The sequence below is a fragment of the Sceloporus occidentalis genome, unplaced genomic scaffold (assembly GCF_023333645.1).
Source record: "Sceloporus occidentalis isolate IW3139 unplaced genomic scaffold, rSceOcc1.0.p SCAF_3, whole genome shotgun sequence".
Taxonomy (NCBI): Eukaryota; Metazoa; Chordata; class Lepidosauria; order Squamata; family Phrynosomatidae; genus Sceloporus; species Sceloporus occidentalis.
This window is the reverse complement of record NW_028316983.1, coordinates 121,059,992-121,083,296: the sequence shown is the minus strand read 5'-3', so window position 1 is coordinate 121,083,296 and position 23,305 is coordinate 121,059,992. Positions and strand designations below refer to the sequence as shown.

The following is a 23,305-nucleotide window of genomic DNA, read 5'->3' as shown; positions in this document are numbered from 1 at the left end:
TTAATTACTTTCTTTTTGGGGAGTTTGACTGAATAATAAGGATTGGGGAGTTCTGGGGATTTTGGCAAAACATTCTGGGGAATATCTTCGAGGCTGGACAAGTGTGATTGATATATATGTGAATACATGCCATATGTGCCATATATATGTGTGTGTGTGTGTGTGTACACACACACACCTGCAGAGCAGGGTGTCTCTTCAGGCTGGAAGCTGAGTGGGTGTATATAGTATGTACATATATATATACACACACACACATACATATATATATACACACACACACACACATATATATATAGGGTGCCTTTTTAGGCTGGAAGGTAAGCTGAGAGTGTGTGTTTGTGTGTCTATAGCACTCAGCTTCCCTCGCAGCCTAAAGAGGCGCTTGCAGGTGCACACTTCCTGAGTGCCTCCGAGCCATCGCTGCCTCATGGCGGTGTTCTTGACAAGCTTCTCCAGAGGGGTTTGCCATTGCCATTGCCATTGCCATGGCCATGCTCTGAGGCTGAGAGAGTGTGCCTTGTCCAAGGCCAGGGCCATGCTCCGAGGCTGAGAGAGTGTGCCTTGGCCAAGGCCATGCTCCGAGGCTGAGAGAGTGTACCTTGTCCAAGGCCAGGGCCATGCTCCGAGGCTGAGAGAGTGTGCCTTGGCCAAGGCCATGCTGAGGCTGACAGAGTGTGCCTTGGCCAAGGCCATGCTGAGGCTGAGAGAGTGTGCCTTGGCCAAGGCCATGCTCCGAGGCTGAGAGAGTGTGCCTTGGCCAAGGCCATGCTCCGAGGCTGAGAGAGTGTGCCTTGGCCAAGGCCATGCTGAGGCTGAGAGAGTGTGCCTTGGCCAAGGCCATGCTCCGAGGCTGAGAGAGTGTGCCTTGGCCAAGGCCATGCTCCGAGGCTGAGAGAGTGTGCCTTGGCCAAGGCCATGCTGAGGCCGAGAGAGTGTTCCTCCTTGGCCAAGGCCACCCAGTGGGGCTGAAATGTAACGGAATGCCCGAGCTGGCTGGGACTGGGAGAGGCCTGGCCTGCAGCAGCAGAGCGGCCCTCCCTCCTCGCTCCAGCCCCCTCAGGGCCGCCCTTTCCTTGCCCTCCGAGGGAGGGAAGGCGCCTCCGAAGCCTCGCCCCTTCTTCCTCCCCTCCCTGAGTCTGGACTCCATTCCTCCTCGGTTTGGCTTCCTCTTGGCCGCCTCTTCTTCTCCTGCGCCAGGCTCTCTCTTCGCCCTCCTCCTCCTCCTCCGCCATGCCGGGCCTTCTCTTGGGAGACGAGGCCCCCAACTTCCAGGCGGAGACTACGCAGGGACCCATCCGCTTCCATGATTTCCTGGGAGACTCGTGAGTGAGAGAGGGAGAGAGGGGCCCTCTTGGCTGCGTCCGCACTGGAGAGATAACCCGGTTTGGCACCGCTTTAAATGCATCTTGGCTGTTTGCTATGGAATTCTGGGAAGCGTAGTTCATTGTGGCACCAGAGCTCTCTTGACACAGAAGGTTCAACGCCTCACAAAAACTACAGCCCCCAGAGTTTGCTAGCATTGAGCCAGGGCAGTTAAGGTGGTCTCAAACTGGAGTGTCTCTGCAGTGTGTTTTGCACCTTAGTGAATCTCCAAAGTACTACAGTATTTCTGTACATACTGATTTTACAGACTAAAGGGCCTGAACAGACAGGCTGAAATAAAGCTGCTTTGGGTCTCTTTGGAGGCATGCTGTTTAAATGATACAGGCATCCTAAGAGCCTAGAAGCCGCGCCAAAGCCTTAGGACTGGAGCGTAACTTAGGCCTGTTACAGACTGCCAAAATAAAGCTGCTTTGGGTCTCTTTGGAGGTATGCTATTTAAATGATGCATGGGTCCTAAGAGTCCGGAGGCCGCACCAAAGCCACACTCCATTCCTAAGCACCAGAGTGCAGCTTTGGTGCAGCTTCCGGATTCTTAGGCTGCATGCATCATTTAAACAGCATACCTCCAAAGAGACCCCAAGCAGCTTTATTTTGGCCTGTCTGTTTTCAGGCCCTTAACACAGCTGTATCTTGAATCCTTACCACTTTGGAAAATATGGTTATTAGTTTTAGAGCAACCCAGCTATGCTTTGAATCTGACTTGAAGTCCCGGCTCAATTGCTGCAAGATCTGTCAAAACAGGGAAATTTACTAAGGACGGGATATTGGTGCCCCTTGGTATCTACTGGCATTTGGTTCCAGGACCCCCATAGAAAATCCATGGATGCTCTAGTCCTATTAAATATGTCAAAAGGATGTCGCTTATATAAAATGAGAAAAATCAAAGGTTTGCTGACTGGAATTTATATTTGTTTAAAAAAAATCTAACCAGGAATGATTGACTGCATGAATAAAGAATCCATGGATAGGGAGGGCTGACTGTGTAAATGGATCTCATATTGGAACAACAACAACAACAATATATTTATTTATTTCCTGCTTCTCCCTAGTCTTCCAGGCTTTGTTGTGGTTGTTTGTGTGCCTTCAAGTCATTTCCGACTTATGGCAACCGCTAGGCAACCCCATCATGGCAAGATTTATTCAGAAGGAAGTTTGCCACTGCCAACCCCTGAGGCTGAGAGAATGTGACTTGCCCAAAGTCACAAAGTGGGTTTCGTGGCTGAGCTGGGAATCAAACCCTGGTCTCCAGAGTCATAATCCAACACTCAAACCACTGCTGGATCCCTAGAAGTTTCTAATTTAAGTGAATTCATTATGTGGGGTTCTGTTGTGTTCTTTTTTGTGATTCAAAACTCTTGAGTAATTTGCAAGAGAGGTAAAAGCTGTAAGTCCACTTTTTCCATGTCAAATGATTAAATAAACATGATGCAATGGAATCTTAAAGCTCTTGTTTTATAAGCCAAGTAAGAGTCTTTAAAATACAGCTTGCCCATATTACATGAAAGAGTCGCGGCTTTTTGCAATAGTGTGGCTGATTTGAAAAGAGGTAGAAGTACAAACATTTCCTCATTTGTTGTCTGGCTTTTTCATCTAAAATTGCAGTGCTCAATGACTTAGTAAATATTTGCTCACAGTTAAGAAATGATACTACAATCACATGGTTAAGCATAAAATATATTTCTAAGGCATCTGACATCTGACTCAAGAGAGCAAAAAGCAATTGGCGTTGCTTGGCACAGTTATACTATGGCCTGTTACAGACTGCCAAAATAAAGCTGCTTCCAGTCTCTTTGGAGGTATGCTGTTTAAATGATGCATGGGTCCTAAGAGTCCGAAGGTCGCGCCAAAGCCACACTCCATTCCTAAGCACCAGAGTGCAGCTTTGGTTCAGCTTCCGGATTCTTAGGACGCATGCATCATTTAAACAGCATACCTCCAAAGAGACCCAAAGCAGCTTTATTTTGGCAGTCTGTAACAGGCTATGTTTTAGTCATCTTGATTCCTGTCCTGGAAGAAAAGTGAGATATAAATTAAATGAATAGAAATGTTTGACTTTTACAATGGGCAAGCCTAGGCCAAGACTGCAGAACAACCAGTGTTACCTGACTATGAAGTTTATCCTGTGCAGAAAGGGAATTTAAACTGGGGAAAACTTACAAAAGTGGACTGATTTTGAGACAGTGTCTGACAATAAACAGGGCAGAAAGTGGAAAAAACCTGCAAAAGCAGGTTGTTTTTCAGGCACATCAGGGTTAATGAGCATTAACACGACATTAACCTGGACAGAAAGTTGACAAAATGCACAGCTGCTTACTTTTGGAAAATCCTGAAAGTAAAAAGCGGCACATTTTGTCAACTTTCTGTCCAGGTTAATGCCACATTAATGCTCATTAACCCTGATGTGCCTGAAAAACAACCTGCTTTTGCTGGTTTTTTTCTGGATTTTAAATCCCATTTCTGCACAGGATTTGGGCACTTTGCTTCTGTGTGATAAACAATGTTGGGAAATGAAGGTTTATAAAGATTTCAAAATGTAGGCTGTTGGTTTCACTGCTGCAATTCTGAAACATCTGCAGTGTTGCAAAATGCATGTTAAGACCCACTATATTTGTTTGGGGAAGAATGCCCAGACATTTTCTAATGTAATTTGAAAGCTTTTAACAGGACCGGCTCTAGGTATTTGGCCACCCTAGGCGAGAAATATTTTGGCACCCCCTCTCACCCCTCATAATTATTTTCACCCCTTGATTTCTGCTGTTTCATTTGTTAAAGCTAAACATAACATAAAACTTAGGTTCCAATCTCTCGTCATAGTATTGAAAATTAGTCAAAAAGCCAATTAAAAACCGTACCGCGGACACAGGGGGGGCGCACATTTATGTTTTGGCCACTGTACAAAGAAACCATCATAAGGTAGCTTGCTTTTACATTGCTTTTCACCTTAATATTGTTTAATTATACACAAAAAAGCCGCCACACCCGCCCCTAAATTTTGCCATCCTAGGTGGCTGCCTAATTTGCCTATATGGATGAGCCAGCCCTGCAGCAAGAACATAATACAGTCGGCCCTTCTTACACACGGATTTTTTATACATGGATTCAAGCATACACGGTTTGAAAATGTTCAAAAAAAGTATAAATTTCAAATATCAAACCTTGATTTTCCATTTTTATAAGGGACACCATTTTGTTATGTCATTATATTTAATGGGACTTGAGCATTCACGGATTTTGTTATACATGGGGGATCTTGGAACCAACCCCCAGCGTATAACAAGGGTCCACTGTAGTCTTTTTCCAGTGCAGGAGTGTACATATACTGTCCTTTCCAAAGCATTTGTAGTGTTGTAGAAGTGCTTGGCAGATGTAGGCTGCATCCACACTGGAGCCACCACAAACTTCAATTCCCAGAATGCCATAGTATGGAGCCATGGGCAGTTAAAGTGGTGTTGAAACATATTATTTCTCCAGTGTGGATGCAAACATAATTTCCTCTATTATTATACCCTTCCCTATATCCAGGGATCAGGTCAGCCCAGTGGAAGATATAATGTAGTATAATGTATAATGTAGAAGGTATAATGTTTGCAGGTTCTTTCAACATTTTGAACAGATATCTTACTCTCTTGATAGGATTTATCGTATATTTTTTATCTGCATAAGTAGTTATGAAACACTTGGTGACTATCCAGCAAAAGGTTTTATCTTTTTTCCTGAGCACCTCCACTCTACATTTTTTCAGCATTTTTTCAGTAATTTCTTTAAACATAATTATTTCATTCTCATTTATTATAAACCTTTTCTTAAAGCGGTCTCTCAGCACTTAATCTGTGAGATCTTTATGTATGAAAGAAATTATCAGATCTCTTGGAAGTTTTTTCCCTCTGTGCACAATAAAAGTTTTAACAATGGGCTATCTTGACCAGAGTCCATAAAAATTCAAGGACTACTTTAAAACATCTTGTGAAAACCTGTTTTCCAATTTTACATGTGTCATAAACATGTCTGTCTGTCATGTTGTTTGCATCACATTGTCTGGCTCTTGGAGGAGGACCAGGTATCATACATATCAGTATCTCATTGTTCATAGATCTGCTTACTAATTTGGCAGTCCCAGGCGGTGTACAGACCGCCCCTTTGGCACTAGGCCCTTTCTCCTTTGTGTGGCTGGTGCAACCGTGTAAAGGTTACGCCAGCGACACAAACCAAGGAAGGAGCTCCGCTTCGGAGCTCCTTCCAGCGCTGCTGAAAGGGCGCCACAGGTGCCCTTCAGCAGCACAAAGACGTCACATCCGCGCCACCCCATTTGGAGGTGGCGCAGTCGTGACATTGTAATGGCGGTGCCCATCTAGAAAGGGCACTGTCATTACAACGTACTAGGGTTGCGGGGTGTCTGGAAAGGACGCCCCAAGGCAACCCTAGTATGTACACGTGCAGGCTGGCACAAAGCGCCGGTCTGTACAGCACCCCAGTTAGATTAGACCCAATGAATCAATTGCTGACTGATAAACACTCACATAAACACAATTGATTCTGTGAACCAACTCTTGTTTAGGATTTAGATTAGATTAGATTTAGGCTTTAATTTGATTTATTTTGATTTCTGCTTGTGGTGATCTAATTTGTCATGAAGTCACCTTTGACTTAGAGCAGCCCTATGGATGAGAGATCTCCATGAGCTCCAGTCATCAAAAGCCCTGCTCAGGTCTTGCTGGCTCAGGGCCATGGCTTCCATGATGGGGTCAATCCATCCATATTTAATTTTCCTTAAATTTAAAAAAACAACACAAATTGCCTTCTATTTTGCTGAGCATTGTCATCTTTTCCAGTGAGTCATGTCATCTCAAAATGTATTATTATTATGTGTCCAAGTACAATAGTCTCAGTTTAGCCCATTCATATACTGTATATTCATATTTAGACTATTTAGTCTTGTGGGGTGAGACCCCAGGCAAAAATTGCTCAAGGGGAGTGTGAGACTTGGGGGCCATGGTTTCCCCTTGTCCTCCCAATATTTTTCTGTGCTGGAGGGGAGAGGTGAGGAATGTACTTGGAGCAGCCACCTCTGCCTAAAGAGGGGGAAAGTAGGGAAGCTTGCACAATATTTGGCAGGGCCCAACCCAAGCCGCTGCCATTTCTTCCACCATGTGTCCCATTACTGCCCCAGTTCTCAGGGTGAGACGGTGTTGCATCCTTGACCAATGTGCCCACTCAGTCCAGTCCTCCTTCCAATGCATCTGAAGGACAGCCAGCAGTGGGGCCTCTTGGTTGGGGCTGCTGCTCTCACCTGGCTCTGGCTGGGCCCCTTCAGAGGCAGAAGGGAAGCACCTCTGGTGGCAAGCAAACAGTCGGACTAGCCGAGGAGGAGGAGCGGTGCAAGCACATCACTTCCTGCCAGCCCTTGGAGCAGGGTACATGCCTGGGTTTGCCACTGCTCCATGTTGCCACCACTGCCCTCCTCTTAGCCAGCCACATGGCAGGAGTGTGAAACAAAGTGGCTGCTCCTCTGGTCCAGTAAGGGGTTCAAAGAGAGGAGGAATGAACAAAGAGAGCAATTGTTGGAGGTGGTGGGGATGGTGGAAGATTTGGGGCCCCTGCAGAATCATCTTCTGTTTCTCTGGGAGGGGGCCCAATCACTCTCACATGCACACGCATTCTCTCTCACGCTCAATCACACTATTTCTCGCACTCTTTCTCTCATGCACACTCACTCTTGCAGGGGTTCATTCACACATTCTGTGACCCATTTGTTTGAATTTCTTTGAATCTCAAAAGGGGCTACAGAGGATTTCTTGATCTCTTTGTTTGTGACACACACAAGCCTCTCTCTCTCTCTCTCTCTCTCACACACACACACACACACACACACACCTTCTGAGCAAGTTATTTCTTACACTCTCTCAAGGCATGGTCTTTCACATACATTCTCAAATAATTCTCTTTCACGCATACACACTGTGACACTCTTTCACAGTCACACATGTATTTATTCTCTCACACACCTTAGGTACCTCCCTCAGTGTGACTTTCTCTCACATATTAATTCTCTGTCACACACTTGGTAACACTCTTTTTCTGATTCTCCCTCAAATATGTTCATTCACACACAGTCTCACAGGCAAATTCTGTCTCTCTCTTACACAATCACACTCATCTTTTTATTTGCATATGCACTTGTGTACACTTGACATACAAAAGAGAATGAATGTTTATGTGTGAGTGGAAAATGAGAATGAAAGAGCATGCCTCTGCCTGTGAGACCCGCCATACTGCAGAAATTGTGCAGTTTGATACCACTTCAGCTGCTATGACTCTATCCTACAGAATCCTGGGATTTGTTGTTTGGCAAGGTATTCATCCTGGTCTGTCAGAGAGTTTGGTGCCTCATCAAACTACAAATTCTAGCATCCTGTAGTATAAAGTGGTGTCTAACTGCTTTATTTCTGCAGTGTGAAGTAGTATGTATAAAATTTACACATGTTCGGTAAGGTATTGCATTTATTTAAATAAAACTATTCTAATTTGAAATGTTAAAATATAAATATGAATGAGTAAACAAAAATAATAAACAAAATATTTTTATTCCTATACAACATTGGGGGGCACAACATCTGCATGTAAGTCACAAGGATAAAGGGTTTGAGAACCACTTGTTTAGTCATTTTGGCTTCTGGTGAGAGTTCAGACTTGATTTCTTCTCGGACCTTTTTATCTGGACAGTAGCTGTAGAATTCTCCTTCAGCACATTGTAGGTGAGCTGAATTTTTTTTTTTCCTTTCAGCTTTCTTTACTGCCCAGCTTTCACATCCATACATAGAAATTATAAATAGGGTGATTCCAATTTTGGTATTTAATGATATCTTTTTACACTTAACATGTGCCTGTATTGCAAAATAAAAATAAAAATGATTAGCTCTGTTAAATGATTATGTTGGCCCTTGCCAGCATTGATGTTGGCTTCAGTATTCAATTTGGAATTAATCATTGCTGATTCATGTTCCACTGCCAAACAGAAGCTGGCATTGTGCTCAGGATTATTGGGGGAAATGTACACTGTGAAATGCTTTATTTTATATATGACCTAGAAATGCAGGGAGACCAGTTTTAAGAGGTGGAGTCAGTATTAGCAGTCAGCGAAGCAGCAATGGGAGTGGTGATCAAGAGATTAATCTATTTGGCAACCAGCTCAGAGGAGGGCAATGACAAAACCCTTTTGAACAAATCTTGTTTAGAAAACCACACAGCTGCACCAAAGCTGCACTCCAGTGCTTAGGAATGGAGTGTGGCTTTGGCGCGACCTCTGGACTCTTAGGACCCATGCATCATTTAAATAGCATACCTCCAAAGAGACCCGAAGCAGCTTTATTTTGGCAGTCTGTAACAGGCCAGTAAGTTCGATTTAGTGTCAAACCAGACTTGATTTGAAAGCAAGCAACAGTGCTTCAGAAGATATGATTGAGTGGAAATTGATGGCTCTGTTAAAAAGAAACAGAATACTAATAGGCATTTTTTTCTAATTTGGCTAATCTGTGGCCTTTGAATATTACTAACCAGTATAACTAATGGTCAGGGATCATGGGATTTCTTGTTCAAAACATTTGGAGAGCTGCGGTTTGCCTACATGTGAACTAATGTAAGAGTAAATTTTAGTTGTTTAGTCTTACAAGTTAAAACATCTTGAATAACCTGTATATTGCTGAATTTCAGTGTTACCCGCTCATCAAGACATTGCCATGTGGCTATTTTTCTTTCAGATGGGGCATCCTCTTCTCTCATCCACGAGATTTTACACCGGTGTGCACAACAGAACTTGGGCGAGCAGCAAAATTGGCACCAGAGTTTGCTAAGCGGAACATTAAAATGATTGCCCTCTCTATTGATGATGTCAAAGACCATCTCTCTTGGAGCAAGGTATTGCAGTATGAAATGGTGGCACTAGTGAACTGAAGTGGTATAGGACTTCCAAACCAAAATTGTGTATCTCTAAACCGGGTAGGCAGTTCACTCTCTTGGAAGGAGCCTTAAGGCTGTTTTTGCAGGCTTCAGTCAGTTCATACTTCCCACTTTGACTCTCTCTAGCCCTCCTTCCAAGAGAGTGAACTGAAGTATATGGAGGCTCCAAGTGTGGATATTCATCTTTTAAATAAGTTATATGGTATCCCTGTGTAATGTTTAAAACCTTGTTTTTCAAATTTGAAAATGGACTTCTGACCACTTCCAATTTTTTTTTCTTTTGGTCACATTTTTGGTAGTCCATGTAGCCCTCCAAAGTACCACAGTTGCCCACCCCAGCTCTAATCCACTCCAGCATAACAGAGATGAGCCTGAGATTTCTGTGCTTCTACTCTCATGTGACTACAAGGAGAGAGTGAAAGCTGCATGTCCCAAAACTTCTTCATTTTTTGACCCAAATGGGAATGTATTTTGTTTTGCTTGGATGGAGAAACTGAGAAGTGTGAAGCTGGATACTCTCATCTTGACTAGTTATTTTACTTTCTACTTCATACAGGCTACATCTACTTTTTTGCTTGTGGTGGATTTAATTCAATTTTTGCTTATAAATTGTTTTGAACATACTTAGTTGTTTTGGATTTTGAAGGTCATTAAGAATACAGCCAGCTCATTGTAAGTTGATTTTAATGTGAGAAATTAACTATCCTTTTTGTTAGAAGGCTGCTCCCCAATCTGTGATGGGTAAAATAATTAAATGGCACAAATACACATGGATGTAAAAGAAGTTATACTTGCCCAGCTGTTTAATATGCCCCTTTAAAGCTTTCAAGCCAATCAGTTTCTTTAAGAATACAAGGGAGGGAAGTATCTCGGCATTTGAAGAACTAGTTTAATAAAAGTACAGTTGACCCTCTGTTTTCGCTTACAGTTGTCCCTCCATATTCGCTAGGGTTAGGGGAACAAGACCCCTGTGAATATGGAAAAACTGCAAATAACAAAAACACTGTTTTTACCTGAGAGGACATCTCTCTAGGAATCTCTAGGTCCTCCAGTGCAACTCTGTGGTCAATGTCCAACATACACTGACCATAGAATGGCACTGGAGTAGCTACAAATGGTCTTTCAGTGCAACTTTTAAAGTTGACCATAGAGTTGCACTGGAGGACCTAGACAGTCCTAAAGAGAACATATTAATGAAATCTGTGAATAATCAAATCTGCAAATACCAAATTCGCAAATATGGAGGGATGACTGTATATTCAAGCCCCATTATTTCCCCCTCCGTTTGTCCCTCGTGCATAAGCAACGGATATGGTTTCCAAAACTGCAAGAACGGAGGGAGGACTGTATATGGTGGAGAAGAAAGCATGATTTGAACACAGCTTATTTATCAAGTAATTTAAAAATATGTTGAATCACTTTTCTATGCACCTGGGCCCCCAAAACAATAGTTTATGACTAGACTATCGGGTTCCACAGTTTGTTTAGCTTCTTTTATTTGCACAGGAATCAGGTGGGGAGCAATTGATTCATATTCTAAATTATTTTGCTGTACAGCTGAGCTAGTGTGTGAAGGCTGGAGAGAGGGAAACTTCTGTTAGGCAGAGATGGCCTACTTCCAAGACTCTTCTTGATTTTTTCTGAACCCTAGAACATGAACTGCATATAAAGCTAATGGAAAATAAGATGATGAAAACTGACAATATCTTTTGTTAGTGTATTGAACTACTTTAATTCTTTCTTGAAGCCTGCACAGTAGTAATTCTAATTGCATAAATAGTTCTAGCAGTTATTTTTATTGTTATTTTAAAAGCTAAAATACGGACAGGTTGCTTACCTGTAACAGTATTTCTTCGAGTGGTCATCTGCGAATACATACAAATGGGTTGTACTGCGCCTGCGCAGTACCTTCGGAAACTTCTAGAATCACTGGGCAAAGTACTCTTTGCAACATATAGAAACTTTTTGGCGGTAGCTCCGCCCATCCCTTATAAAGCCCCAGGTTTCCCGCTCTTTCCCCAGTTCCGCCATTTTTCCGCCAAGTAGGCGACAAGAGTGAGCCAATTCAGAGCAGGACACCGAGGGGAGGATGGGCGGGATTTGTATGTATTCGCAGATGACCACTCGAAGAAATACTGTTACAGGTAAGCAACCTGTCCTTCTTCTTCGTGGTCTCTGCGAATCATACAAATGGGTTGAGACTAGCAAGCTAAGGTTAACGGCGGAGGGAGTGTCCTGACACCATAATTAACCAACAATTGTTTATTTGTCACAATAAACAGAATTCAAAAACACACTGAGTCAAAGACCCGTTTGTTGTACCCTGAGTAAAATGCATAAACAAAGGGCTTCCACCCCTAAGGGGAGAAGGGTAAACCAGGTAGCTAAATATGCACAAAGGAGACCTGAATCAGTGTAATCCAGACACCAGGATAGCCCTGCCAAAGGCTGCATCCCTTTTGGCCCTGGTGTCCAACCTGTAATGCTTGATAAATGTCAGGGGCTGTGACCACACTGCAGCCTTGCAAATGTCATCTAAAGAAATCCCTGACAAGAAGGCAGAGGATGAGGCTACCGCCCTTGTGGTGTGGGAGCGAACCCTAGCCGGCAACGGCTTCCCCAAGAGTTCATATGCCAAATAGATGGTACTAGACACCCACTTGGAGAGTCTCTGAGCCGAAACCGGTAATCCCTTTTTCGGTCCCGAGTAGCACTGAAACAGTCTCTCGGACCGGCTCGAGTCTCTAGTTCTGTCCAAATAAAAAGCCAGAGCCCTTCGGACATCTAGGGTGTGGAGGGCCCTTTCCGCATCCGTAGTCGGGTTCGGGGCCAAGGTAGGAAGAACAATGTCCTGACACATGTGGAACAATGACACAACCTTGGGCAGGAACGTAATGTCCGTCCTAAGGACTACTTTATCTAAATGAAACTTGAGGAAAGGCTGGTCCCTTCTCAGTGCACAAAGTTCTCCAGCCCGACGAGCGGAGGTAATTGCCACTAAAAAAACAGTCTTCCAGGTCAGGAGCCTAATGTCTGTTGTGGCCATGGGCTCAAAAGGCCTGGACTGCAAGGCTCTCAACACCCCCTCTAGACTCCAAGCAGGGGGAGGTAAGGACACTTGAGGGTTTAAATTATTATAACCCTTGAGAAAACCCTTAATCAGAGGATCTTTGAAAAACGAAGGCTTACCCCGAAATTGGAAGAAGGAACAAATGGCCGACAGGTAGCACTTGATTGAAGTGAGGCAGAGGCCTGCGTCGACCAGGGACATCAAAAAGTCCAACACCACTGGCGTGGAGACCTGGGCAGGGGAAAGATGCCTGTCCGCCAGAAACTTAAGAAATTTGGTCCACTTTTGGGAATAAGATTTACGGGTGGCCGGCTTCTGGGCAGCTAGGATGACTCTGCGCACCGGGTCTGGTAAGCGTGCTAGGGACGGATCCTCCATGCTACCAGGGGAAGGGTGTCGATGTCGGGATGGTGGACGCGACCCCCTTGAACTGTGAGGAGATCCGGCCTGCGTTCGAGCCGGAGAAAGGTGTCTCGGGAGAGGTGAAGCAGGCTCGGGAACCAGGGTTGTCCTGGCCACCATGGAGTGATTAGAATGGCGTTGGCAGCCTCCAATGTCATCTTGGATACTGTCCTGGTGATCAAAGGGAACGGGGGGAAGGCGTACAACAGCATCCCCGACCACTCGAATCCGAACGCATCTCCGAGGGAGTTCTCGTCTCGCGTCCGGGAGCAGAACTGGGGACAATGTGTGTTGTGGACAGTCGCGAACAGATCTATCTGAGGGGTTCCCCATCGACGGAAGAGGTCGTTCACCGTGTCTGGGTGGAGCCTCCACTCGTGGCACGACGATGGGGATCTGCTGAGAAGGTCCGCAAGGTCGTTTTGAGCCCCTGGCAAGTGAACCGCTTGAAGGAGGATATCCCGGTCGATGCACCAGTCCCACACCCGGAGCGTGATGTCGAGGAGGGTGCGCGACCTGGTGCCTCCCTGCTTGTTCAGGTAGAACATCACTGTGGTGTTGTCCGTCCGGAGCTGCACAACCTTGTGGGAGAGGGAGGATTCGAACGCCCTTAAGGCCTTTTCTACGGCTATCAGTTCCAGGGCATTGATGTGGAGGTCCCTCTCGTCGGGCGACCAACGGCCCTTCGCCCAGAGACCTAGCGCGTGGGCTCCCCATCCTTCGTCTGACGCGTCTGTGGTTAGTGTTATCTCCGGCTGGGGCTGGGAGAACGGCATGCCTGCGCAAGCGTTCCGGGAGTCGAGCCACCAATGGAGAGAACGGACAACCGGCCTCGGAATGGAGAGAAAACGGGATGGCAGGTCGGTCTCTGGATTGAAAACTGACAGGAACCAAAACTGAAGGATTCGGGATCAAAGCCTTGCCCATGGTGTAACGAAGGTTGTGGACGCCATGTGTCCGAGGGCCACCTGGACGTCTCTGGCGATGACTCGTCTCCGGCCCATGCACCTTCGGACAGCCACGCGGAGCGCGGCAAACCGGTCGAGGGGAAGGAAGGCCATGCAACTGTCGGAGTCTAGGATGGATCCGATGAATCTTATCTGCTTGGTGGGGAGCAGCTGCGACTTGTCGGGATTGACCACCAGTCCCAAGTCCTCTAAGAGACTATGGGACTCTTCGAGGATGGGGCCTTCGGGCCCGAGGATCTCGAGGCAGACCCCTTCTGGGCGCTCGAGTCCTTGTTGGAAGCACGGTCCTCCTTAGAGCTCTTTGGGCGCTTAGGTTTCTTGGATGGCCGGGAAACGTCCGCCAAAGGGGCGTCGGTGTCCGGACCCTCGTGGGGAGCCATCTCGACTGGATTTGGAGGATCGGCCATGAGTTGGGTCGGGGCCTCTGGAAGAGGAGGCAAGGGCGCCGACCCAGTGGAGGAGGGGGGCCCCTGAGAAGACATGGCACCCGCGGCGAAGACCCTAGAATAAATGGCCGCCTTCAGCCTTGTCTCACGATTTTTTCTCGCTTGGGGAGTGAGAGATTTACACAAGGCGCAGGATGATGGGATGTGCGCCTCTCCCAAGCAAAGCAGACAAGCCGAGTGAGGGTCCTGGCCGGGGATCTTTCCTCCGCAAACGGTGCACTTTTTGAAAGGCACCGAGGGCATGATCTGCTTACGGTTCGAAGGTCGACAAGCCGAGGTCAATAACGAGGGTCAGTCCGAGAAGAAACAGTCAAGGGTCAAGCAAAGAGTGGTCAAAAAACGGTCCGTGGTCAGTTACCAGTGATTGCAATAATAATCAGAAGAGCGAAGTTCCCAAAGGCAGCAAACGCGGCGGAAAAAAGGAACTGGGGAAAGAGCGGGAAACCTGGGGCTTTATAAGGGATGGGCGGAGCTACCGCCAAAAAGTTTCTATATGTTGCAAAGAGTACTTTGCCCAGTGATTCTAGAAGTTTCCGAAGGTACTGCGCAGGCGCAGTACAACCCATTTGTATGATTCGCAGAGACCACGAAGAAGAAGTAGATATTTTGTCCAAGTCGAAAACTGACTTTAAAAGAAAACAGATATCAGGCATTTGCGTCATGCCATTTTTGGGGAAAAAATCCAATACCCTCATTAAGCTTGTAGTCAGCAAATCTGAACTTGAAAACTTACTAACTTGTGTCTTTAATTGGACTTGGTATAGTTGTGCTGCTGCAGCTCTTCACAAATTTAAAAACTGTAATTCTAAAAGCAATAGATTCTATCAATACATATAAAGTCATGTTTGATATCCGAAAAAAGAAATGAATCCCAGCTATTTTCAGAACAGACATGGGAATTTGATACATGGTAACAATCCTTCAAACTAAAATATTAAGACACCATCTATGGTTAATGAAATAATTTTAGTATTCTCATACCCACTGCTCCAACTGTCTCTCTCTTCTTTGTTTTGCTACTGCCTTTTCTATTAATTTCTGCTCTTAATGCATAAAATACTTTATGGATTTAGTGTAGTTACATTCAGTAGGTAGCTACACTCAGTTTTCAGATGCAACTTGTGTGCAGGTCCAGCTCTACAGGAGATGAAATTATATAATATTTACTTGGTTACAATCTGAAAATAATTCTTTTCAAAGCTCCTAAAATGGTAATACTATTAAAAACGCTTTCTGAAATACTTTCTACAATCACTCCTTTGGCAATTTTTGTTTGAAATATGTCTGTTTTGCTGTTTGGGCTGAACGAGACTATTAGTCCTATCTTTCCTCAGCATATCACTGGAAGTTTAATCTACCAGAAGGTATTCCATTTTGTTGTTGTTTTTGTTGTTGTTGACAATGGAGTGTTGTACATCTATATTGACCATGAAGTATTTTAGTATTCTGGGTAAGAAGCTAGTCTGTCTTACAATATTAGCATAGAGTCATAGAATAATAGAGTTGGAAGAGACCAAAAGGGCCATCCAGTCCAACCCCCTGCCATGCAGGAAATCCAAATCAAAGCATCCCCGACAGATGGCCATCCAGCCTCTATTTAAAGACCTCCAAGGAGGGAGATTCCACTACATTCTGATTCAATAGTGAATCATGCATTCTTCCTAAAGAAGCAATTACAAGGACTTGATCTGCCTAGTCCAAATTGGACAATCTAGCTGCCTGCTCCTTTTCAGATAAGGTGAATAGCATTTAATGTCTATAAAGATAATAGTTAAAGTTGAGTTAGCATACACCATAGAGATCTTCATTACAGAACTTGTAATAAAACTGACAAAAACAGTTGACCCTCCACATTTGTAACCTTGACCTTTGTGGATTTGATTAATATGTCCTCTCTAGAAATCTCTAGTTTCTCCTGTGTGACTCTCCAGCAAACTTTCATCAGAGGTTGTACTTGAGTACCTAGAGATTCCTAGAGAGAACACTTTTCCAGGCATTTGTAGGTCCTATAGCACAATTCTATGGTCAACGTCTGGTGGATGTTGACCATAGAGTTGCTCTGGAGGATCCAGAGATTCCTAGAGAGGTGTTCTCTCAGATTAAAAAATAGGATTTTTCAATTTTTCCACTCGCATGGGGGTCCTGTGGCACTAGCACCAGTGAATATGGACGGTCCACTGTAATGGAGGGGGAATTTTTCAGACAAAGCAAATCTTGATCTATTTTACGTATTAATTGAGGACATTATATTTATAAGGGCCATTGGTTCACAAGGTTAATAAAATTACGTTAAGTTAGTAAGCCTTTCTTTTAAGATAGGTTGCAGAGGGCATTTTTCAGAAAAAGCAAATCTTGGTCTTTCTCAGAGTGATCTCTTAAACCAAGTCAGATTAGATGTATTCAGTCATTGCTTGATTTAATTTATTATGTTTTGGTTTATTTAATTTACTCTGGCTTGAAATATCTGTTAATAATATTGACACTTTATTGTTGAAAAGAAACATGGGAGTGTGCAGTTAGTGTGTTGGTACTAAAACTCTAATTATTTCCCATTCTGCAGGATATCAATGCCTACAATGGTGATGAGGCCACAGAGAACCTTCCTTTTCCAATAATTGCTGATTCAAAGCGAGAGCTTGCAGTCCAGCTAGGTATGCTGGACCCAAACGAAAGAGACAAAGATGGTATACCTTTGACTGCTCGTGTTGTAAGTACTCTAACATTATATTCCAGCAGGTCCCAGCCTTCTTAGAATCTCTTCTTCCAACTGTTTCACAGAGTTCATTACCAATCATTTCAAGTGTACAGAGCCTCCTACCTCTGGGACAGATGTGCCCTGACAGGCTTCCCAAATCCTCCCCCTGTCAGTCTGTTTCTTCCAGTTCTCTGTTGTTTCACACAGATCAGTCTGGCAGTGGGGTGGGAGAGCACGAGAAGAGCAGGTTTCAGCCTTCTTCCCCAGTACTCATCTTTACTGCTCAGATGATTTTCAGAAACAACTGAGAAGAAGAAATGGGGAAGGGAGATTGAGTTGATCTGACAGTAGAAGAGATATTTCTTCCCGGTTTGCCAACTTCCTGCATTTCCTTGTGTGCTGCAAGTATGTCGCAAGCAGGTATTGCAGGATGGAGTGGTCTATTATTCCAGTTGCTGAGTCGGCCTCATCATCCCCAAATCCTCCCTTTCCCATTGTTGTCCCCGCAATGGGTGACAACCATTGTGGGGGGGGGGGAGACTTCCGGTGGGGTTTCCCGAAGTCCGAAGACAGAAGGACATCTGCGAGGGCCAAGAGAGACAGCCTAGCGAGAGCCCACCCAGACCCAGCAAGAACCAGCGTGGCCCAGGGAGAGCCCACCCAAGCCAAGGGAAAAGTCGGAGCAAGCCCTAGCAGCTCCTGCGTGGGGTGGTGGAGCCCCCATGTGGGCCAAAACAATGCCTGCGGGGGGGGGGCAGGGAGATGACCAGGTGTCACCCCCTATCCTGCGTTGTCACCTGGTACTGTCTGCACTCCCAGTGATGCTGCTGCCTTTCCCACTTTCTGTTGTTTCTTGCCAGTCATCCTGGTGGTAATGGAAATGGGCAGAGAGAAAAATGGAGGGAAGACAATGAGGCATATGGTAATGAGAGGTGAAGGTGGAGCAGGGAGGATGAAAATAGCTTGGTTTTGTATTTGGTCTCCAGAAGACAACTATGCAAGAACAAACTGCTGTAACAGAAAAACATTTCCACCCTCTATTTATACTATGTTGACAGTTGATCCTTTTTTACCAGTTATATATGGAGCAGCATCAGAAACAACTTGCTTGATATTCCCCACAGAAGTAGCCTAAGTAATCAATCCATAGGCTGACAGTCCATAGTATGTGTCTCTGCTAACTGATCAGCTGGCTTCAGACTTACTCTCTTATGGGAAGTTGGTCTGCTTTTGGACAATGCTTTATCTCTCTTCTCATTCTCTGTTTGTGGAAATACGTGACTTGCTTTGTGGGTTTGCTGCAAGGAAAGAAGAAAACACTGCAACTTTTCTAGACTTTTACAGATGTAATAGACTGTAAATCTAAAGATAAACTGCAGTATCTTTACCTGTAATCCAAAAACAATAGGGCAGATTATACTATAAGGGAGGTGGAGGGGGGGATCCTGAGATCTATTTCTAGTAGTGATTGGATTGTGTGGCATAGTGGTTTGAGTGTTGGTTCCCTCTCAGCCATGAAACCCACTGGGTGACCTTGGGCAAGTCACATGCTCAGAAGAAGGCAATGGCACACCACCTCTGAACAAATTTTGCCAAGAAAATTCCAAGACCTCCATAAATTCCAAGTCTCCATAAATCAGAAGTTACTTAAAGGCACACAACAACAACAATAACACAACTGGATTCCATTTAGCTTACAAGGCAAACTGGACCCTATATCACTATATATAGTGATAATACTATATATACACACATTTCTTGTTTGTGTGTGTAAAGCAAAAAAAGTTTGTACACTAACAGTAATAGTTTGGAGGCCAGCGTCACAGAATCAGTTCTCATTTGATCATTATTTGTATCATGAGTACCCCATACAAGAAGCATAATCTGACACAGCATCTGCACAGGCCCCACTTAAATCAATGAGTGTGTGCAAAAAACATTTCATAATAACTGTAGATGAGTTTCCTTTGAGGTAAACAGCTGTCATTTGCACAGATATTTAAAATCTGTTTGAATAACTAATTAAGCCAGAAAAAAACCACCACTCCCAGTTTAGGAATACAAGTATACATGTATGGCAAAGGTGTATGGTCTGAAAGCTGTGATCCAGAGGCTACTTGGAGTCATTTCTGCAAAATTTTCCTTTCTATTGAAAGCAGTGCCCTGAATGCATTTTGAGAAAGCACCATACTATATCAATGGAAAGAATGTTAGGAAAAAATAAATACGATAGACTGGTGTTAAAGAATAGTCCATGTGTCACAATGTTTGGATTCTTATTTTGTCACTTTGTTTTATAGGTATTTGTTTTTGGCCCAGACAAGAAACTCAAACTCTCTATCCTGTATCCAGCAACAACTGGTAGAAACTTTGATGAGATTCTAAGAGTAGTTGACTCTCTTCAGCTAACAGCTACTAAGAAGGTTGCTACCCCTGTTGATTGGAAGGTAGTTCTCTATAATTAAGCTTACTTAATTTTGTAACTTGCTCATGCACATAAGTGGAAGCTCTCATAGAGTAATGCCTTCCTAAATATTGTGGGAGTTTGTAAATGCAGCTTCTGGCTGCAGGAAAAAGAAGGGATTCAATTCATGTAGGCTAGATAAATTACAGTACTCAAAAGACAACAAAGTAAGTCAAAACTTCTGTGACTTTTATGGACTTAGCCTAACCAACTTCTCCTGAAGTTTGTATAGAATCATAGAGTTGGAAGAAAACACAAGGACCATTTAGTCCCATTTCTCTGCCATGCAGAAACACACAGTGAAAGCTTTCCCAAGACATGGGCATTCAACCTGTTTAAATACCGCCAAAGGAGAGCTCATCACCCTCTGGGACAGTCTGTTTCATTGGTGAGCAGTTCTTAGCATCAGGAAGTTCTTTATGGTATTTAGACAGAATCTTTTTCTTTTAATTTAAATCCAGTGGTTTGTATTCTAGTGTCTGAAGGAGCAGAAAACAAGCTTGCTGCATCTTCTATATGATATCCCTCCAGATATTTAAAAATAGCTATCATAACACCTCTCATTGTTCTCATCTACAAGCTAAACATATCCATTTCCCTGATCCATTGCTCATAGTATTTGGATCCCAAACCATTTAACATCTCAGGAACCCTCCATTGGATGTGTTCTAGCTTGTCTATGTCTTTCTTAAGTTGTGCCAGAACTGGACACAGCATTCCAACTGAACTCTGACTAAAGCTGAAAGAAAGGCACTATTACTTTCCTTGATCTGGATACTATACTCCTGTTGATACTACCTAGAATTGTGTTGGTATTTTTAGCCACCACCTAAAACTGTTGTCTCATATTTAGCCTGTGGTGTTCTAAGTTCCCTAAATCATTTCTACGCATATTGCTATCAAGGAAGGTGCCATTCATCCAATTTTTGTGTTTCTCATTCTTCCTGCCTAAACCATATCTTTATCTCCGTTTGAATTTATTTTAGTAGCTTTGGCTATCTGTTATGATCTGTATGATTTCTGATCTTTTCATCTGGAGTATTAGCTACCCATTGTTACTGAGTGCCATCTGCAAATTTGAGGAGCATGCCTTTTATTTCATAATCCAAATAATTTATAAGGATATTGAACAAAGCCAGGCCCAGAACCCTATGGCATCCCACTAGTTACTCCTCTCCAGGATAAACAGAACAATAGACAGCCATTCTTTGGATTCATTTTGTCAGCCAGTTACAAATCCAACAATAGTATCATTGTCTGCAAGAATATCATGGGGGGCCTTGTCAGAAACCCTATTAAAATCAAAATTCCTTTACTACTTTACCTATTCAGGTCTATAATCTCCTTACTGCATCAATCATGGATCACCTTTCATCTTGTTTATTTCTCATCTTCTGTGCATCAGCGTAGAGACAAATAAGATCATTCTCTCCAGCTGCTTATTGTTGGTGGTTTCTTGTACTATTGCCCCACTTTACTCTGTGTCATTGAGCTGTTGTCCCCATTGCTTGGTATTGCCCTGCCATCTGGCATATTGTCTTCCTCCCCTGCATTGCTTTGTTAAGCAATATCCTCCTGATCTGGTTTGCAAGATTGGTTACCAGTAGCTATGAGTGCAACCCATCTCTTGCCAGAAGTCCTTTTTAATAAAAAATAAAAATTTAAAAATCACAGACTATGGTGCAAAAAAGCAAAGCTTTCCTAATGGATGCAAGCTACAGGAAAAGAGATTCCACCTCAACATTCCTGACAGTAAGAGCTGTTCGACAGTGGAACACACTCCCTTGGAGTGTGGTGGAGTCTCCTTCTTTGGAGGTCTTTAAACAGAGGCTGGATGGCCATCTGTTGGGGGTGTTTTGATTTTGTATTCCTGCATGGCCCTTGTGGTCCCTTCCAGCTCTATGATTCTAATGGCATCATCATGTGGAATCACTAGTTCACTTCTAGTATTCTCTCTGTCCCAGAGACATGCCCTTCAACTGGAAGAAGTGATGAACAACCATCTGTGTCACAAGGTCCTTTAGTTTCCTACCCATAGCCTCTGATTTAATATTGATCATTGCCCCGGAGAGACAGCTCACCTCTTGAGACAAATAACTCGGATCTAGCCACAGTGGTACATAATTGGTTACAGTCAGCCCTCCATAGCCACAGATTCTTTATCCATGGATTCAAGCATCCATGGCTTGAAAATATTCAAAAAAATATGTAAAGAATTTTATATAAGGGACACCATTTTACTATCCATTCTATTTAATGGCACTTGAACATCCATGGATTTTGGTAATCACAGGGATCCTGGAACCAAACCCCAGAGGATACCAAGAGGATACCCGTTTGGGTTACTGTAATGTGCTTTACGTGAAGCTGACTTTGAAAAGCACTCAGAAACTTTAGTTAGCCCAAAGAAGTGCAGCCAGGTTGTTAACTGGAGCTACAGGAAGCACACAACTCCCTTGTTGCAACAGCTCCACTGACTGCCAGCCCATTTCCTGGCACAATTCTAAGTGCTGGTTTTGACTTATAAAGGCCTATATGGCTTGGCTCCAAGTTATTTGAAGGACTGTATCAAAATCTGGGAGCAGCTACCAAGAAAGCCCTCTCTCCTGTTCCTACCAAAGAAGCCTAAGACAGAGAGAAGGACCTCTCCAGATAGTCTTATAGCTCTAATGAGCTGATAGTCTCATAGCTCTTCATAGAATCATATGATTCTGTCAGCTCATTAGAGCTATAAGACTATCTGGAGAGACCCTTCTCTCTGTCTCACCACCCCCTCAGGCTTGTTTGGTAGGAACAGGAGAGAGGACCTTCTTAGCAGCTGCTCCCAGATTTTGGAACTCATTTCCTAGAGAGACCATGATGGGCCCATTCCTGTTCTTCTTTCTGTGGCAGGTAAAATCATCAGGCTTTTTCAAACTGATTGTCCTAAGGACCACATGTAGCCTATGAGTTGTACTCTGCCCATCCCTGATTTATATTATGCATTTATAAACTGAAGTTTCTAGTCTGCACAGATAGATGAGAACTGGAAGTTCATCGTGCCTGTAGCTATCTTAGTAACGTACTTCCTAACTTTTATTCCCTGCCTTTTTTCTTTTAAGCCTGGGAATGAGGTCATGGTAATTCCATCTCTATCAGATGAAGAAGCCAAAAAGATGTTTCCGGGAGTTTGCACCAAAAAACTTCCATCAGGGAAGAATTACCTTCGTTATACTCCTCAACCTCAATAATAACTATGAAGAGAGAGCAAGCAAGTCAGAAAGCTGATCACAAGGACAGGCTCCTTTAACTGTCTTGGGTGGAGCTGTGGAGTAACTATTGCTATGAACAGACTAGTTCGTTTTCTTTAGATTTTCTTTTCTGTATAATGTCTTTGTTCTGGTTCATAGTCTCGGCTAATGTAGACTTATTCTGTTCAAATGTGTAATCTTGAATATTTTCTTGGAGCTGAGTCTACAGCACTGCACTAATACAAAATTATTGATTTATTTTAAATTAATGAAGTTTCTATTCAGCGACATGGGTAAACACTTTGAATAAATGACTGGAATTTTTTTAATAAGAGGTAAGAAAGGGTAAACCATTTTTACGTTGCATGTGTAAAATCTCACACCTTTGGTCAGGTTCCTGCATTATGTTGTAATAGCTGTAATGTTCACATGAGCCAGGTTTTGTTCATCTAGTTCACATGAAATAAATATGAATAAGTTGTTTCCACAGCTGAAGCTTGTTCCAGAGGTCATGTGCCTTTATTTCAAATCCATCTACTGTACCAACCAAATATTTGTGTTGACTTCCTTTATGTTGTATTAGGGAAATTGGACAGAAAGCATTAACAAACATTTGCAGCTTTCTGTTTAGTTCCTTATTCAGAAAAATAAAACTATTTACTAAAATATGTACTGTTGTCTGCTGTTTATT

At 43.6% G+C, this 23,305-nt stretch overlaps 2 protein-coding genes across 5 annotated transcripts in view; one reads left to right on the top strand and one right to left on the bottom strand.

The window, feature by feature from the left end:
* Window positions 1-1,072: 1,072 nt before the first annotated feature.
* Window positions 1,073-23,284, top strand: LOC149316664 (peroxiredoxin-6). 2 transcript variants are annotated; one of them, XM_089516000.1, is made up of 5 exons: window positions 1,073-1,325; window positions 9,141-9,297; window positions 16,786-16,932; window positions 19,221-19,367; window positions 22,486-23,284. In XM_089516000.1, exons 1-5 carry the CDS (start codon window positions 1,234-1,236, stop codon window positions 22,612-22,614), a joined length of 672 nt encoding a protein of 223 aa, XP_089372126.1. In that variant the 5' UTR covers window positions 1,073-1,233; the 3' UTR covers window positions 22,615-23,284. The 2 variants fall into 2 exon arrangements, with proteins under 2 accessions (XP_089372126.1, XP_089372127.1); XM_089516001.1 differs by lacking the exon at window positions 1,073-1,325 and adding an exon at window positions 8,932-9,019.
* The window catches only part of ANKRD45 (ankyrin repeat domain 45), a 40,024-nt gene continuing 33,647 nt past the window's right edge, over window positions 16,929-23,305 (bottom strand). For 2 of the 3 annotated variants that reach the window (XM_089515999.1, XM_089515998.1), the window contains exon 6: window positions 17,874-18,218. In XM_089515999.1, coding sequence (XP_089372125.1) covers window positions 18,175-18,218 — 44 coding nt within the window. In that variant the 3' untranslated portion in view covers window positions 17,874-18,174. Of the gene's footprint in view, window positions 17,225-17,873; window positions 18,219-23,305 lie in introns of those variants that run through there. The other variant, XM_089515996.1, reaches the window with a different exon arrangement.

Coding starts and splice junctions, on each gene's coding strand:
- LOC149316664 (XM_089516000.1), top strand. CDS start 1,234: ATGCCGGGCCTTCTCTTGGGAGACGAGGCCCCCAACTTCCAGGCGGAG. Junction 16,933..19,220: donor TACCTTTGACTGCTCGTGTT/GTAAGTACTCTA, acceptor TTTGTTTTATAG/GTATTTGTTTTTGGCCCAGA. Junction 19,368..22,485: donor CTACCCCTGTTGATTGGAAG/GTAGTTCTCTAT, acceptor TTTTCTTTTAAG/CCTGGGAATGAGGTCATGGT.